Source organism: Vicugna pacos, chromosome 18, assembly GCF_048564905.1.
Source record: "Vicugna pacos chromosome 18, VicPac4, whole genome shotgun sequence".
Classification (NCBI taxonomy): domain Eukaryota; kingdom Metazoa; phylum Chordata; class Mammalia; order Artiodactyla; family Camelidae; genus Vicugna; species Vicugna pacos.
Genome location: NC_133004.1, coordinates 20,523,121 through 20,539,969, shown reverse-complemented (window position 1 = coordinate 20,539,969; position 16,849 = coordinate 20,523,121). Strand labels below are relative to the sequence as shown.

Sequence of the window (16,849 nt, the reverse complement as noted above, 5' to 3'; positions counted from 1 at the left end):
CATGTTGAAGATTATTTAGGTTACATTCAAATTTTTTTGCCACTTCAGTCCTTTTTCAATGACCCCCTTTTTTGCTTAGTTCATTAGAAATGATAACATCTGTGAAAACACAGATTGAATGGCTACTTGTATTTTCTACTGCAGTTTAAATCCATGCAATGCTATTAAGTTAGGGTCTGTCCTTGTACCACCTAAGTCCAAGCCCCATTCCCCTTGTGGTATAGCTTCCTCACTTGGGAAGATCCTGGCACTCTTCATTCACAGGTTGTACTGAGCACCTACTGTGTGTCAGGGATGCACTGTGATCGTTAATATGCTCCTCTCTCATCCAGATGCAGGGCACCTCATCCAAGGGCAGTTTTTCCCAATAAAGGACACCATACCTTCCAGCCTTCTTCAGGACCTTGGCCATAGCCATCCCCTCTCTTGATACTGGCTGTTCTACCTCTCCCACTGTGCCTACAGGGGATGTTAAAACAAACGGAGCTCAGCTTTGGGGTCACAACTGAATTTAACTGCAACTCTGCATTGTCCAGTTGGTGGCTCAATTTCCTCATCTATACATGAGGATACTAATAGTCCCTGTCTCTCAGGGTTGTCCTGTGATTCTGACAAGGTAATGCAGGTAAGGAGCAGAGCTCAGTGCCAAGATGCTTGCTGAGTACCCAGTAAACCAAGGCAACCATGCAAGTATTGCGCCAGCCAGCCTATGGCTGAACAGAGCAGTGTTTCCCATTCTAGCCAGTGTACCACACACACTGAATGTTTCTGGGTGGGTAAAGCAGGATTTGTGATCTTCTGTCAAATTCAGTTCTTCCCAGGATCAGTTCCACCAACAAAACTGAGTGGGAATATACAGCAGGGAAGGTGCTCCCCTCCTTGGAGGTGGCTGCAGCAGGCAGGAACACTGCAAACCCTGCCCTTTTGGGCCATGGCCCCTGCCCTCCAGGAGTTCCCAGCTGAGACCAAAAGAATAAGCAGATCCCTAAAGGAACTAAGGTTACTGGCTTTATCTTATGGGTTTAGGGGTGAGAGGGGTCCAGAGTAGACTTCCTGGAGACCTGAGGCCCAAGAGAGGAGCAGGGGTTTGACACACTAGGAGTTGGGGGTCTGGATCACCTGGCACAGGATAGGCTCTCAGGAATCTCTTGTTCTGCCACCTGTGAAACTAATAATAAACACACACCTACTCTATGAACTGGAAATTCCACTCCTAAGTATTTACCCCCAAGAGAAATGAGTGCCTACAACCACAAATGAGTGTGTAGAACCAGAAGCTTCATAGGGACATCATTTACAATAGCCCCAAACTGTAAACAACCCAAATGTCCATCACCTGGAGAACAGACAAACAGGAGTATATTCTTTCAATGGCCCACGAGGTAATTTAAACAAACAAACAAGTAAAAACTGAGAATGGATTTCACAGACATTATGTTGATCCAAAGAAGCAAAACCCAGAGGGGTACCCAGGGTGAGATCCTGATGGTAAGATGGTCTGGAACAGGCAAAGGAGGCTGTGACTCACTCTGTGACAGGAGTCAGAAAAGTGGTTGGGGGAGAGGTATCTGCTACTGACTGGATACTGACTTGAAGGAACTTCCTGGAATGATGGTAAGATTTATATCTTGATCTGGATTGTGTTTACACAGGCATATAGGTATGTAAAAATTCCACCAAGCTGCACACTTAAGATTTATGCACTTTATGTTTTGCCTCAATAAAAGTTAATAATACCTAATAATGATAGTGATAGCGGCCAATTGAGTGCTGTATTCTAGACACTAGTGTCCTTCTCTGAGACCCAAATCCCACTGCCTTGCAATTACTCGTTCACATGACCACTAAGGAACACGGAAAGAGTATTTGCAAAGGACTGGAAATGAGACCGCCAAGCTTGCTGGGAAGGAGCCCCGGGCTGAATCTCAGGAATGGCCGTAATCCGCCCACGCGCAGACACTTCGTCCGGAGACTGTCCCGGGCAGAGGGCACCGCCCAGCCCCGCCCCGGCAGAAGTGCGGACGTGACTACGGCCCAAACAGGGGCAGCGACCCCCGCCTCCCGCCGTGCCCCTATGGTGAGCCCCGCCCGCAAGATCGGAGACAAGCCAGCCAGTCAGCAGCTGGCCCAGCCCGGGGTCACTCGATTAAGGGCTTCCGCCACCTAGGCTGACCACGCGCCTCCAATGGGTGAGCTGCGCCGCTTCCGCTAATGAGCAGCTGCCCTACGTCCTGCGCCAACTCTCGGGCTCCTCCGCCGAATTTCCGCAGTGAGCGCTCCACGCAGAATGCCGGTTGGCTCCCTGCCAGCCAATCACCAGGGCGCCCAGAGCCCGACAGCCAATAGCCACCCGCCCCTCCGCGTCGGACCGCGACGGTTGGCGCTGAACTTCCGCAGCCCGGGGGAGGCGGGGGTGGATTGGCGCAGGCGATGTCCAATGGGCGGCACGCGCTAGGCGCAGGGCCAATGAGCGCGCCGGGGGCGGGGCGGGCGCAGCGGCGGGCGGCTGCTACGAGGAGCGGGTGGCCGGTGGCGGCGGCGGGCGGCGGCTGCAGCCGGTGGCGGCAGCGGCAGGCGGCTATGGCGGAAGCGGAGGCCGGCGGCGACGACGCCCGCTGCGTGCGGCTGAGCGCCGAGCGGGCCCAGGTGCTGCTGGCCGACGTGGACACGGTGCTGTTCGACTGCGACGGCGTGCTGTGGCGCGGTGAGACAGCAGTGCCCGGCGCGCCCGAGGCCCTGACGGCGCTGCGGGCCCGCGGCAAGCGCCTCGGCTTCATCACCAACAATAGCAGCAAGACCCGCGAGGCCTACGCCGAGAAACTGCGGCGCCTGGGCTTCGGCGGCCCGGCGGGGCCTGGAGCCAGCAGCGAAATCTTCGGCACGGCCTACTGCACCGCGCTCTACCTGCGCCAGCGCCTAGCCGGCCCGCCGGCCCCCAAGGCCTACGTGCTGGGCAGCGCGGCCCTGGCCGCGGAGCTGGAGGCCGTGGGCGTCACCTGCGTGGGCGTGGGGCCCGAGCCTCTGCAGGGCGACTCCCCCAGCGCCTGGCTGGACGCACCGCTCGAGCCCGATGTGCGCGCCGTGGTGGTGGGATTCGACCCGCACTTCAGCTACATGAAGCTCACCAAGGCCGTGCGCTACCTGCAGCAGCCCAGCTGCCTGCTCGTGGGCACCAACATGGACAACCGGCTCCCACTGGAGAACGGCCGCTTCATCGCGGGTCCGTGCGCCCTGGGGGCGGAAGGCTGGAGGGCGGGCGGCCAGCCCCTCCCGTCCTCTGACCCCGGGCACTCTCCTCCCCTCCCTCTCCGCCTCGCAGGTACGGGCTGTCTGGTCCGAGCCGTGGAGATGGCCGCCCAGCGCCAAGCCGACATCATAGGGAAGCCCAGCCGCTTCATCTTCGACTGCGTGTCCCAGGAATATGGCATCAACCCGGAGCGCACCGTCATGGTGGGTGATCGCTTGGACACAGACATCCTCCTGGGCGTCACCTGTGGTCTGAAGACCATCCTGACCCTCACTGGGGTCTCCACTCTAGGGGATGTGAAGAGTAATCAGGAAAGCGACTGCATGTCTAAGAAGAAAATGGTCCCTGACTTCTATGTTGACAGCATAGCCGACCTTTTGCCTGCCCTTCAAGGTTAAAGATTTAGTGTCTTTAATCTCCAGAATAAAAAAAAAATTTGAAAATCACTTACCCAAATTAATAGGTGGGACATAAGCATCACTCAGCTAGGTGGCTTCAAAGAGTATACTTGGAGTTAAGCAAAGGCACTAGTTGTTAACCTTGTAAGTGGGGGGCGATTTTGTTTACAAATGCTTATATTTTAAGATGCACTTTTAAGCTTGAAGGGCATTGTGGGGGTCCTGGGCCTTAGGTGCCACTTGGCCTTGACCTTGGGTTTAGCCTATGTCCAGGATTCTTATAATCTCAGGGCCTGCTGATGGGACTGAGGTGGGTCTAGGAGTATCATGTATTTTATTGAAAATTTCAGGAATTAAAGGGAAGGAGGGGCTGATTATTTTGACTCTTGTGAGAAACTTGTACAGCCCGACCCAGGGCCCCATCTGTGTGGTCATCAGCAGGGGAGCCTGCTGCCTGTCAGCTCACCTGCAGGGTGGGAGTGGGGGAGAGGGCTGCTCCCAGGTGGTGTCTCCCTGTCCATGCGGTATGGGGTGCTGCTCTTACCACCACCATACCACACTTCCTTAAAAACCACTCTGATGTCACAATTGAGTATCTGTTCCGTTTCAGATACCCAAGGCTGGCACTCCTCATACGGTTGTGCAGTTCTGTAAACTCAGTCCAGCTAAACCTTGGCTTTCTCAAATGTGCACAGACACACAGGGGATGTGGACTGAGCATATTGTTGGCTGAGCAGCCAAGAGGGCATGAATGCCTTCGTTGAACTCTGGGCTGCTGCAGGTAGCTCAGAGCAGTGTTGGTATAAGAAAAAAAAATTTTTTTTAACTTCTGAACAACTTTGTCAAGTGGCGAGATTAAATCATAAGTGTGTTGATTAATAGCTGTGCTCTGCCTCATAGGGAAAATCCCACTGAAGAAGTCTCCATGCCCCGCAGCCAGCAGTACAGCTAAAGGCATGTGCTGGCCAAGGAAATGCCTGTTAACCAAGGCTCCCTCTGGGTGGAGGGAGGAAAGAAGTGTCCCTCAAAACAGGAAGTCCTTTTACAAAGCATCCAACCTCTCTTCCTGTCTTCCTATTCTCTTGGTTGGGGTGGGTATTACATGCCAGTAGTCTGTGAGGCCACATGTCTTGGCCCTAAAGTCCCTTGTCAGTGGCCAGCTGGAGGAATGGCAGGCTCCACCAGCTAGCCAAGGGTTCTTGGCACAGGTCTGTGGCCTTTTCTGCCTGTTCTGAGTTGCTGACCTTTGAGAATAGGCCTGACATGCAGATTCTCCGGCAGCACTTGTAGGGTAGGGCCTGGGAAGCTGTTCCTTTTGGCCGACTTCTTCCTGGCGCCTCACCCTGCACCCAGTGTTATCTGCCCACAGCCTGTGGCTTCTCTTCCAGCCCCACAGTCACAGTGTTCCTTCAGAGTTCTCAGAGCAATAAAGGATGTCCTGAGCCTTCAGCTCCTCCCAGGTGTCGGTATCTGGTGTCCTGACTCCACTGCAGGCAGCGCAAGGGCAGCTGGCGCCTGTGAGGCTGGTGGTGCTGACGTTGGCTCTGCGAGGTCGGCTCAAGGTGGGTCTGGATATTGAGCAGACCTGTCAGGGCGTTGTCACCCACACCAGGAGCACGCGGCAGGTGCAGCAGCCAGTGACACCTCTTCTGCTGGGCAGCAGCCTCGGGGGGCCCTGTGCACCCTTGTCTCCACCCCTGTTGCACTGTGTGAACCCAAAGGTGTATTAAACTCTCAGACGCGCGCTGACTCTGGTGTTCCTTTCTTTCACCTGGACAGCAGCCTCTGCACAAATGGTGCAGCTGTCTTGCCGCGGGCGGGGGTGGGGGTGGGAGGGTTACACTCAGTAGAAGGCCATTCTGGGATTCCAATTCCAGAGTTGGGGTGCTGACCACAGCAACTCCACCCCATCTCAGGCCCACTGCGGAGAGGCAGACTCTGAAGAATCAGGAAGAAGGCACAAAAAACCAGAGTAGGAGAGGGTCACAGGGGGAAGCTGGTGGAGGACATGCAGGTCCTAAGAGCAGCCAGTTCCAGGGCGGGGACCAAATGTTGGAATCCACAGCATCAAGCAGCTGTAAATGCCTGGCACCGTTCAGTTACAAAAAGCCACACTCGGGAGGGCAGGGGCTGATGGACTGGAGGCTGACCTAACCATGCTGGGCTATGCAGGAGGTTCCAGTAGGCTGTCCTTACCAGTGGGGCCTCCTGGAAGCCATCCTGGTCTCTAGCGTGCACCTGTGCAATGCCTGTCAGCCCATCCCATGTTGGGAGCTGGGAAACAACCAGGATGCCCAGAGGGGAAAGGGATGCGGCACAGAGTCCCAGATGAGTCATTCACTAAACAGGCACTTGTGGATGGTTCACTATATGCCAGGCCCCGTGCCCAGTCCTGGAAATGCAATGGTCACCCAAGAGACTAGAAAAAGGCTTCTTGAAGAAAAAGTAAATCTCTCCTCAACAAGGCTTTCTAATGTCATCTTGGCCAGGCCTGCACTGCCCTCCATGCCAGCCATGGACTTGACTGCCACATGGCCATGCATTCATTGCCCTACCAGATCCCTGTGCACAGGCCAGGTGTTGGGAGAGCCAGGCACAGAGACAAGCAGCCCTCCCCAGGTGCCCTGTCTCTGACCTGAATATCAGGTAGCTGGGCTGGGGAGGAGGCAGTGGGGTCAGGAGGGGAGGGGGCCAGGACAATTGTTTGGCTCATCAAAGGCATCCTGAGGTTTCCCCAGGCTGACTCCAAGGGGCAGCAGACAATCAGCGCATTGTCACCAGGGCTGCAGCATGGAGCAGGGGAGCTGCCGTGCGGAGAGCCCCAGGCCTGGGCCTGTTGGGGTGAGTGCCTCCCACCATCCAGTGCCCTCTCCTAGGACAAAGACCCAGGACGTGCCCTGGTTAAGGGACAGGAGTACGGCATCCACCTCCCATACCTCCTCAGCCCCTACCTTCCCTGAGCCAGCCTGTTCCCTGGTCTCTGCCACAGGCTCCACTGACTACAGTGTGCCTCCAGGTAAAGACAAAGCCCTGCCATGGGGGCTGGAAAGCTCCAGGCCTGCTGCTGCTGCTGCTGCTGGCACTGGCCGCCGCCGGGGCTGTGGCTGGAGGGATTCTTGGGTTCGCTCACAGCCCTTCCAAGGTGAGCCCCTCCTCAGGACCCGGGCAGGGACACAGAGAGTGGGAAGGGGGAGGAAAGGCCAGCACATCCTAGCCCTACAGTGGGGCCAGGGCTGAAAGCAGACAGCAGGAGGACCAGAGGGGTGGAGGGGTCAGAGGCCTCGCAGCTGGGCTGAGGGGGTGTCGGGGGGCTGCCCCAGCCTGCCTAGTTGAGCTCCAGCTTCCCCCTCTCAGCCACCACTGCACATGCTCCGTCTGACCCTCCCAAGCCCCAGGGTGCCCCGGTCCAACCAAACTGAACAGGTGGATGTGGCCCAGAACGTGGCAACCATCAGGGTGACCCCAGCTCAGAGCAACCACAGCTGGGCGGTACTGTTCGACGGGCAGAGTGTGAGTGGGCTTGGCAGGGAGGGGTTGGGGGGGGTCACTGCCTGGGGATGTTCAGGTGGCCCTGCCTCACCTACCTGCCTCCCTAGGGTTACGTCTGTTACCGCCCCGCCGAGCACCCGGCCTGCTTCCTTCGCCTGATGGAACCCCAAGATCGCGAGACCCTGCAGCTGCTGGTGAATACCTCACGGGTAAGGAGCTTCCGGCCAGGGGCCAGACAAAGGGAACTGTGTACAACCAGGGTCTCCAGTTTCAGGGGAACAGAAGCTCTATCTTCACCTGGTTGAGGCTGCTGACAAGAGCTGGGCAGGGCCAGCACACTACCAGCACGTCCAGGGAAGCCTGGGCCCTACCCAGCCAGGGGTAGTGCAAGTGTCCTTCCCTGCAGCCCCAAGGGACTCGCAGCCCCAGCCAGGACACCCACTATGCCCAGGAGCTGCTGGCGGTGCTCGGGAGCCGTAAGGTGGACCCCGCCCGGGTTGGGGCTTCCGTGCAGCACCTTTGCGGGAAGACTCCCATTTACTGGGCACGACGAGCAGAGGGTGAGTTGGGGCAGGCCGTGTGGAGAGGCCTGGGCTCCCACAGGACAGTCTGGGGTGAAGGGGAAGAGCCCTTTGGGGTTCACGGAGGCTCCTCCCCCCAGGTCCCCAGAGGCAGCGGCTGATCTACCTGTGCATTGACATCTGCTTCCCGAGCAACATCTGTGTGTCAGTCTGCTTTTATTACCTCCCGGACTAAGCCCCCGGCCTGGACCGGCCCCACAGGCCAGCCAGCTGGCCGGCCCTGTCACCAGTCTCGTGGAGGGCGACTGCTGGCGGAGCTAATAAACCACTCCACCTGGCCATGATGGTATATTCTGTGGCCTCAGGACACGGAACAGGAACAGGGAGGGAAAGGGGTAGGTGCTGGCCTGGGGGTGGGCGGACCCCTCTCAGTTGCTCCAGGCTCTGTGGGTCCAGAATTTCCAAAGGGAATGCAGGCTGGGTAGGGTAGGATCCTGAGCTCTGTCACATCCAGATTAAGCAACTGGGGCTGAGAGAGTCCCATAGTGGACTGGCATGGCCAGTCTAGTCTGGCCAAGGGAGCCAGGGTAGGTCAGCCAGCTGGGGATGGTAGAGGCCAGCCCATAGGGTTTCACTCTGACCTGGGCAGCTGAACACAGACAACCAGCTGGTGCCACCTGGACGGCTGCCTACAATCCCAAGGTGACACAGGCTAGCCCAGCACGCTGTCGTTGAAGGCCAAGCAGACGACAGCTTTCTGGTGGCCTCCATACTCTCTCTTGATCTCTCCCGTCTCCACGCACCAGAGTCGGGCCAGATTGTCGGAGGAAGCTGCAGGGAGGGAGAGTGGGGGCTCAGGGTGCAGCCCCAGGCCAGGCCAGCTCCCAAGCAGCCAAGCAGCAGTGTCTGAGCCAGCAGGGGTGGGGAGGCAGGGTGGGCGGGGCTTACCGGTGACTATATACTGGGAGTCCCCTGAGAAGGCACAGCCCCACATCCAGCCTCGGGACGACTCTCCAGGGTTGCTGCTCTTGATGCTCAGTTCCGTCATCAGGGAGAAGTTGGACGTCCTCCAAATCTTGCACGTCTGGTCAGCCGAGCAGGTGGCAAGGAGCCTGGGCGTGGGTGTGAGCATGACAGGGATGTCCTCAACAGCCACTCCCATCATGCACCCCCTTGACATCCACCACGCAGGCCCCAACACATCAGGCTCCTAGCCCTAGGCATGTCCCTTCCTCCCTGCAGTCATCCGAGGGCTCCCAGCCCCCCAGGCCCTGCACGCACGTGGAGTCTGGGCTGAAGCGGCACTGCAGGGCATAGCGAGTGTGCGCTGGGATCTTGGTCTTGGGGATGAGCTGTGTCACCTCGTCGCCAATGCCCCCGGTCAAATTCCAGACATAGCAGTTCCCCTGTGGGGTTGGAGGGAAATCACAGGAGGCCTGGAACCTCCAGTCTGACACTTGGGGAAGGACACCCCAGCGGTAAGACCCAGATCCAGGGGCTTCCCTCCAACGCTGTGGATCTAGGGGCAGAGGACCTATGATAGGCACATCTGGTCCCGCCTGCAGGGAGCAACTGGGAGACCTGGCCCCAACCACAGGCCATTCCTGGTGGGCTGAGAGCAGAAGGCCATGCCTGACCTTCCTGAAGGATACTGCTGGTCAACAGGATGTGAAGAACAAGATGGGTGGAGGGCACCAGATAAGAGGGAACAGCAGGAAAAGGGCTTGGAAGTGGCCAGTCTGGGGAGGTTGTGGGACAAGTGATCACTGAGATTTAATGGACACTAAAGGGAGGAAATGAGGCTGAACAGGAGTCCTGGGGTCAAACCACAGTGTCCAGAGGCCCTGGTAAGGAGCCTGGGGCATCTGGGAGTTAACGCAGGGGGAGGATACAATCCTCAGACTAGTACTACTGAACGATGTTCTGGTAGCAGAGGGAGAATGGATTAGGGGCAGGGGAAGGTCATAAAGGAGGGAAGGAAGCCAGAGAGGCTGCAACTGCTGTCGGGAGAGACAAAGGAAACTTGGATCAGGAGGAGACCGGGAGGAGAAAGGGAGACGGACAGACTTGTGAGATTCTGGAGATGGAAGTGACTGGACTGCTGGATGGGCTATGGCAGGTAGTAAGTGGTGGCATCAGGAGTGACACTCAAGTTTCTGGCTTTGGTGGCTGGGTCAGAGGTAGAGCCCAGGACAGGGAAGTAGGATTGTGGGGGGAGGGGAGGGGCCAGAGGGACTTCAGGGGAATAAGCCCACCTTCAGGAAACAAGACAGATAAGGAGCTGGGTGCTGAGCTGCCCCCACTACCCCTCCTTCCCCCATCTAGGACTCACTGTGCTATTGACCGCTGCCATGTAGCTGGCATCGGGGTCGATGTGGGCAGATGTGATAGAGACCTCAGGCTCCGGGATCAGCTGCTCGTTGTGGTCAGTTTTCAAGTCCCAGATGTGGATGGCACCGCTCTGGTCACCCACGATGAGTTCTGCCTGAGGTGCAGGGGAGGTGAGGAAGAGCAGGATCCTTGCCCTCCAGAGCTCCAGCATGCCCACCCCAGTGTGTACCCCTCACCTGGTTGGGGTGCAGACATACGCAGTTAATGGGTGCATTCACCTGGAAGATCCGCTGACACTGCAGGTTCCGGGACCTTCGAGGTGCAGGACATACTCCATGTGTAGTGGATGCTGTTGGTGCCCCCCCAGGTGCCCCTTCCCTGGCCATTTAGCCTTGTCCCTCTATGATGGGAGCTGTCTTATCTCATGGGAGGTTCAGCTCTCCCCAGGGGCAGCCTGAAGACAATGACTGACTCAGAAGGGGCATAAAGGGTGGCCCCTTGCCTTAAGGCAGGACTTGCTCTTTGATGTAGTTCATCTCAGAGCTCTCTGTGGGATCAGGCTGAGGCTATAGTCATCTTTGTGTGTCTTCATCCCTGCCCAATCCTGCTTTCCTCTGCTACCCTCAATAAATCACCTGCACAGAAAACCCCGTCTCAGCCTCTGCTTGATGGGGACCTGACCTAACACAGTCTCTCGGCCTGGCCCTCACCTCACACACCTGGCAGCAGGCCCCTTCTGCCCAGCACCCCACACCTGAGGTCCCAGATCCGGGCTGTGCAGTCCTCCCCACCCGTGTACATCCAGCGGCCGTCCTCGTGGAAGCCCACAGATGCGATGTTCTTGTTGACCCCGTCGTAGCTGATGATAGGGTTGGGGTTGTTGGAGTTGAGATCATACATACGAATGTGCTGGTAACCTAGGGGCACAGGCCGAACTGGAGTTTGGGTGTGCCTAGATCAACCTATCAGAAATAAGGGGTTAGGGTCGAAGGTATAGGTACCTGCAGCAGCGATCATGCTGCGGTCTGGTGTGATTTCCAGCGCATTCACTTGCTGAGTCTGTTAAGGAGGATGAACAAAGCCCTGGGGCCAGGGACCCTTGAAGTCTCCACCATCTGGCTCAGCTGCTGCATCCTTCCCACCCCAGGCCTTTGCCCAAGCTGTTATCCCCACCAGACATCCTGCCCAGCACCACCATCCCCATCTCCCCAGCGGAGGATACAGAGTCCTGATGCTGCACCGTTCGGGTACAGATCCCGCTATGGGCCTGCCAGAACCGCACCGTGTGGTCATAGCCGGCAGTGGCCAAGATGACCGGGTCACTGCCCACCGTGCCTGGAGACGTGTTCATGGTGTAGGTGCTTGAAAGACTCGGGCCTACACAGAGCCCGAGGTCCGACCGGCAGGAGTCAAAGATTAGAGCATCTGAAGGAGAGAAAAGAGTATTTAGGGAATACCCTGTATGTCCTAAATAGACTACAACAGATTACTCGGTGCGGAAAAACATAATCATTCTCATTTCAGATATAGGGAAACTGAGGCTAAGAGACGGGACACGCGTGACAGCTCTGAGCATCTAAGTGCGCGCTCCGTTCCCCGCCCCACGAAGCCAGCCCGGAACGCCATCCTACTCGCGACCGGTAGGGGGCAGTCACGTCCAAGGCGCCGCTCTGCCGCAGGGGCGGGCCGTGCGTACGCAGGGCGGCAGACGGGCCGGAGAGGAAAGCCTGAACGCCGCGGTTGCGCATGCGTAACAGGCCGGTGGCGGGACCTGATGGGAGGGGGCGCTCTCTGGCTGGGCCTTCTAGCTCCCTGGTGCCCGGCCGATCGCCCTGACTCCGTCCCGCTGGACCAGCTTCCCCCGGGCGCGCTCTCCTGGCCACTGGAAGCTGCTTCCCAGCCCCCGTCCCACGCCCTCCGTACCTTACACGCGGCTCTGCGCTCCGCCGCGGCCCAGGACGGCAAGCGAAGCCGGAACGAGTCGATAGAGGCCGCGACCGAGCGTAGAGTTATCGATGGGCCATTAGGGCGACACCACGGGACGTATAAGAGGGGGGACGGGACGAGACTACAATTCTGGTAGTCTCCCAGGAAAAACCAGTACAGTCCTCTGGGCTACCTGTTGGCGCGAGATGGACGAAAGCAGCGACCACAGCCTTCTCCGCACTCGGGCACCCCGCCCTTCTGAGACAGCTACCCATTTTCCAGGCTTGCGTATCAAGGCAGGGTGGTGCCATCCCTTTCTTCCCATCTATCCCCTGATCCCCACTCCGCGCTAGGATCCCCAGGTAAATTAAAGGACACCCAGTTATATTTGAATTCAGATAAGCAACAAATATTTTTAAACATTTTTTATTGATTTATAATCATTTTACAATGTGTCAAATTCCAGTGTAAAGCACAATTTTTCAGTTATACATGAACATATATATATTCATTGTCACATTTTTTTCTCTGTGAGCTACCATAAGATTTTGTATATATTTCCCTGTGCTATACAGTATAATCTTGTTTATCTAGATAAGCAACAAGTTTTTTTTCCTTAAGTATATCTCAAATATTGCATGGGATATACTTGTACTAAAAAGTTCTTCATTGGCTATGTAAAATTCAAATGTGGGTAAGTGCCATGAAATTTTATTTGCTAGATCAAGCAACCCTAGTCCCGTCCCTTTCAGGCCTGTCCAGCCCCAGGATGACCCTCCAGTACCCTCACTAATCACAGTGACCCCTCCAAAACTGGGGTCCCTCATGCCTTCTTTTTCATTCTAGCCCTCCTACACTCTATGTACGTGGCCTCACCCTCTTTCACAGGAAAAGAGAGTCCTTGAGACTGGCTCTCCCACGGTTTACTCCCAGCAGGCTTACAAATGCAGCTGCACCCTCCTTCCTTCTTCTGGCCCTTTGACCAAGGCCATGTCCCCTGCCCATCCGCCCAGGCCCTGGGTCCTGGGAATCTTCCTTCCTGTACCTTCCCCAGCTCCCCTCTTTCCTTCCCCTCAGCCTTTAAGCACCACGAAACAACCCCAAATTAATTCCTTCCACCCCACACTCTCAAAGAGCCATTCTCACTTCTCACTCACTGCCTGACCCAGTGTCATGTCTTTGACCCCCAGCTCTCCAATGAAAATTTCACAAGGTCACTAGTCATCTCACACCACCAAACACAGTAGATACTTTTTCTTCTGCATCTTGTCACGTCTGTCTGCACAGTGGTTGACAGCACTGTTCCTAAAAAGCTGTCACCGTCACCCACCTTCTTGCAGTCTCTTTCTCTGCCCCTAAAGGCTGGTAGCCTCCAGAGTTCCTATCTCCACACTCTCTCTGAGGGTTCTTGCCCACCCTCTGGGGCTTTCAGTACCATCTCTACCCTGGGGCCTTTCCACCCTGTCTCCAGCTCACATCCAGCTCCGTGTTCGACTTTGTCTGTGGACACTTCCACTTTCCATGGCCAAGACCACTCATCATGGACCCACTCCAAAAGGCCTCCCCTTCTGTGTTTAGTGCCCACCGGTGTGTGACAGCTAGGCAGGATCCAGTGGGTCACTGTCCCCCTCCCAGAACAGTCCCCCACACCCACTCCTGCCCACTCCAAGCTGTCCTCATTACAGAGGTCTTCTGAAAACCTAAGTCTGAGCCCTGTTAGCAGCCTGAAGGGGTCCCCGTCCCCGTCTGGACTCCCAGGCCCCGCAGCTCCCTCCTCTGTGTTCCACAAGCCACGTGCTCCATGAAGCCAGAGTGAATTCCTCACACCCTTGTCTTTGAACCCTTGTCCACGGTTAGGATGCTCCACTTCTACCTCCTCACCTGCTGAACTCCTAGTGATTTAAGCACCTTGCATAGCATTTTGAAGAGTTATTCTGTACGGGGTGTTATACTGGGTGTTTTGTTGTAATTGAGGTGAAATTCACATAACATGAAAGTAACCATTTTTAAGTAAACAATTCGGTGGCACTTAGTACTTTCAAGATGTTGTACAACCACTGCTTCTGTCTAGTTCCAGAACATTTCAGTTATCCCAAGAGAAACCCCCACCACTGCCCCTTAAGTACTCACTCCCCATTTCCCCATCCCTCCTACCCTCAGCTCCTGGAAATCAGTAATCTTTCTGTCTCTGTGGATTTACCTATTCTGGATATTTCACTGTATCTGGCGTCCTTCATTGGGCATAATGTTTTTGAGGTTTATCCAGGTAGCTTGTGTCAATGCTTCATTACTTTTTATGGGCTGAATAATATTCCATTGTGTGGATGGACCACATTTTATTTATCCATTCATCCATTTGTTGATGGACACTTGAGTTGTTTCCCCTTTTGGCTATTACAAATACTGCTATAATGAAATTTTCTGTACAAATTTTCTGACCTTTCTGAGTACTCATTTCAATTTTTCTTGGATATATACTAGGAGTAGAATTGCTGTGCCATGTGGTAATTCCATGTTTAACTTTTTGAGGAACTGCCAAATCGTGCTGAGCGTTTTACCCACAGTCTGCACTGGGTCCTTACAATGACTCTGCCGAGGGGGAACCACCCCCATTTCAGAGATGAGAAAACTGAGGCTCAGAGATGTAAAGTCACATATCCAAGGGCACTGGAGGATGGCAGAACCCATTCTGCTGGGCTCAACTCTCCCCTGACCTCGCCCCTTCTGGCTGAGGTGACTACTTCCCAGGCTACCCCCACACCTCATACGTCCTCTCCATCTTCCTAAGTACAGGCGCTCCCCCAGGGCGGCTCCACCAGGCTCACAGGCAGCTCTTGGATATGGTAGATGAATATGTGGGCTGGAAAGGCTGGGAGAGGAAGAACCCTGTGAACCCCAGCACCTGAAGTATGTCCAGAGCAATATAAACCCAGAGAGCCTGAGAGCAGGAAGGAGGGATGGGGCCACAGGATGGCAGGAAGACTCAGCCGGATGTCTGTGGGGTCCCACCTGTGGCCCAGGGGACAGACCGTGAGCTGCCTGCCTTTCTGTGGGGACTCTGGGTGGATGGCTTCCCATGTCCCATGGTTAGGACCAACTGAGAGGCCAGGCCAGTCTCCCCGCCCAGGCTGAGCAGCTCCAGCATCTCTGCTTGGCAGGAAGGGGAGACAAGACCCATGGTTGTTGATCCCTGTATACCAAACACCAGCTGAGCACTTTACAAAGGTGGCCTCTGTGCGAACGACCGAAACCACAGCACCTAGTGCACTCCATGCTCCCAGCAGGGTACACTCATCATCTTCATTTTATACATAAGGGGCTGGGCACCAGGGCTCTGAGGGGAGGCTGGAAGGGGCACCAGAGGGTGCCTGAACAGGTGCACAGCCGGTGGGCAGGAGCAGGGCTTGTGCTGCTGCCAGGGGGAGGTTGCTGTGCAGCTGGGAAGGGGGCCAGCCCAGGCTGCAGCGAAGCAACCACTAGCTCTACTCTAGGCTGAGCCTCGGCAATTCTGCTGGCTCAGCGGCCCCTCCTTCTGGGATCATCCTCGGAGGCCTGACTTCCTGGAGGGCTGCCCAAGTCCCATGCCTCTGCATCCTCATACCCCTAGCAAGAGTAGTTGGCCTGCAGTGTCGTCCCCATCCCCAGGCTGAGAGGACCCCAGGAAGACGCACATCTCTGCTTCCATATGTGCCCTCCCATCAGCCTTGTGTTGCAGGCAGAGCTGCTGGCCCATTTTACAGATGAAGCAGCTGAGTGCAGGGAGCTGGTCCAGCGTTGCCAGGCTGGTCAGTAGCAGATTTAAGACTTCCTGACGCCTTCTAGGGCATTAGCCTCACCTACCAGGATGAATCTGGGAAAATCTGTACAACTCTCTTCCCAGGTCTGTCCTCCAGCAAGTGGACCACATAGCAAGATGCCCACTGAGGAGTGATAAAGAGGTAACTGTTTGTTGGGTATAGTTGGAGCTGGAGCTGGGCAGAGAAAGGAGGTGAGGCAGCTATAGGCAGGGACCAGCTCATTTCCCACCTGATAATTCTAAATTGGGACTTGGAGGTGGGGGAGGGTATAGCTCAGTGGTAGAGTGCCTGCTTAGAATGCACAAGGTCCTGGGTTCAATCCCCAGTACCCTTTGTTAAAAATAGACAATAATATACTCCTGTTAATCAGGTAGATGAAAACCATTTTTTCTTTAAATTTAGGCTTTGAATACCTTTTGATAATCTAAATTTAACTACCCTCTTAATTTGTATAATAAATCCTATATGCATAGTAAAAATAAATAAACCTAATTACCTCTCCCCCCCAAAAAATGGGAAAAAAGCTGAAATTTAATAAATAAATAAATAAATAAATAAATTGGAACTTGGCCTTTCAGGTCATGAGGCAAGTATATTTGTCAAGGTAGGATGATAGAACACATTTTATTTAACAGGTTATTAGTATGATTTATTACATTTTATAACACTTAAATACTTAAACATTTGGTGTGTGGGCCTCTGTACTTTTATTCCAGGCCCTGCAAATGTTAGGCTCAAGCCAGAGTGGTTTACCTTAGCCAGCCAAAAATAATGGTAAGGATAATTGCTTTTTTTTTTTTTTTTGGTAGTGTTTCCTGTGTTCCAGACATGCTGCTAGGCTCTGCAGATACAAAGATGAATAAAATACAATTGCTACCCAGATGGCCCAGGTAAGGAGACCCCGGAATATCACAATTCCCACAGAAGCTATTTGCTGAGATTTTACTAAGTTCCATTGTGAAGTGCTTTTTGAATAGCATTACAATTAATCCTCAAATAATCTAAGGGGAGGTATCACTTCGCCATTTTATGAAGGGGTAACCGAGACTCAGAAAAACAAAGTGACAAACCAGTTAAGACAAATGCAGAGGCCGATGTGGGTTCAAATCTCAGACTCATGACCTGGAGACTCGCAGACCT

At 55.0% G+C, this 16,849-nt stretch overlaps 3 protein-coding genes and 1 non-coding gene across 9 annotated transcripts; 3 read left to right on the top strand and 1 right to left on the bottom strand.

Annotated features, from left to right (window-relative positions):
• Positions 1–2,471: 2,471 nt before the first annotated feature.
• On the top strand, positions 2,472–3,693 carry PGP (phosphoglycolate phosphatase). Its single transcript, XM_006204282.4, has 2 exons — positions 2,472–3,220; positions 3,320–3,693. Exons 1-2 carry the CDS (start codon positions 2,581–2,583, stop codon positions 3,643–3,645), a joined length of 966 nt encoding a protein of 321 aa, XP_006204344.3. The 5' UTR covers positions 2,472–2,580; the 3' UTR covers positions 3,646–3,693.
• Positions 3,694–6,421: 2,728 nt separating this feature from the next.
• Positions 6,422–8,003, top strand: BRICD5 (BRICHOS domain containing 5). Of its 4 annotated transcripts, none has more exons than XM_072942456.1 (6): positions 6,422–6,486; positions 6,662–6,787; positions 7,000–7,155; positions 7,242–7,343; positions 7,541–7,694; positions 7,796–8,003. In XM_072942456.1, exons 1-6 carry the CDS (start codon positions 6,436–6,438, stop codon positions 7,888–7,890), a joined length of 684 nt encoding a protein of 227 aa, XP_072798557.1. In that variant the 5' UTR covers positions 6,422–6,435; the 3' UTR covers positions 7,891–8,003. The 4 variants fall into 4 exon arrangements, with proteins under 4 accessions (XP_072798557.1, XP_072798556.1, XP_072798555.1 ...); XM_072942454.1 differs by having other exon boundaries at positions 6,425–6,486; positions 6,635–6,787; XM_072942455.1 differs by having other exon boundaries at positions 7,541–7,988.
• MLST8 (MTOR associated protein, LST8 homolog) lies at positions 7,855–12,010 on the bottom strand. 3 transcript variants are annotated; one of them, XM_006204281.4, is made up of 9 exons: positions 11,910–12,010; positions 11,209–11,411; positions 10,988–11,039; positions 10,741–10,903; positions 10,223–10,298; positions 9,988–10,140; positions 8,937–9,061; positions 8,604–8,767; positions 7,855–8,486 (listed from the first exon to the last, which is right to left on the bottom strand). In XM_006204281.4, exons 2-9 carry the CDS (start codon positions 11,335–11,337, stop codon positions 8,368–8,370), a joined length of 981 nt encoding a protein of 326 aa, XP_006204343.1. In that variant the 5' UTR covers positions 11,338–11,411; positions 11,910–12,010; the 3' UTR covers positions 7,855–8,367. The 3 variants fall into 3 exon arrangements, with proteins under 3 accessions (XP_006204343.1, XP_072798553.1, XP_072798554.1); XM_072942452.1 differs by lacking the exon at positions 11,910–12,010 and having other exon boundaries at positions 11,209–11,414; XM_072942453.1 differs by lacking the exons at positions 10,988–11,039; positions 11,910–12,010 and having other exon boundaries at positions 10,741–10,948; positions 11,269–11,410.
• A 3,961-nt stretch (positions 12,011–15,971) lies between these two features.
• On the top strand, positions 15,972–16,043 carry TRNAS-AGA (transfer RNA serine (anticodon AGA)). The gene has a single exon. It is a non-coding gene; the product is annotated as a tRNA-Ser (tRNA).
• The last annotated feature ends 806 nt before the right edge of the window (positions 16,044–16,849 follow it).

Bases quoted from the DNA above. Each gene is read 5' to 3' on its own strand.
- PGP (XM_006204282.4), top strand. From the start codon at position 2,581: ATGGCGGAAGCGGAGGCCGGCGGCGACGACGCCCGCTGCGTGCGGCTG. The intron at 3,221-3,319 runs GTCCGTGCGCCC...TCCGCCTCGCAG, and splicing joins GAACGGCCGCTTCATCGCGG to GTACGGGCTGTCTGGTCCGA.
- BRICD5 (XM_072942454.1), top strand. From the start codon at position 6,436: ATGGAGCAGGGGAGCTGCCGTGCGGAGAGCCCCAGGCCTGGGCCTGTT. The intron at 6,487-6,634 runs GTGAGTGCCTCC...TCTCTGCCACAG, and splicing joins CCAGGCCTGGGCCTGTTGGG to GCTCCACTGACTACAGTGTG. The intron at 6,788-6,999 runs GTGAGCCCCTCC...TCCCCCTCTCAG, and splicing joins TCGCTCACAGCCCTTCCAAG to CCACCACTGCACATGCTCCG.
- MLST8 (XM_006204281.4), bottom strand. From the start codon at position 11,337: ATGAACACGTCTCCAGGCACGGTGGGCAGTGACCCGGTCATCTTGGCC. The intron at 9,062-9,987 runs GTGAGTCCTAGA...CCAACCCCACAG, and splicing joins TGGCAGCGGTCAATAGCACA to GGGAACTGCTATGTCTGGAA. The intron at 8,487-8,603 runs GTAAGCCCCGCC...CCCTCCCTGCAG, and splicing joins CTCCCAGTATATAGTCACCG to CTTCCTCCGACAATCTGGCC.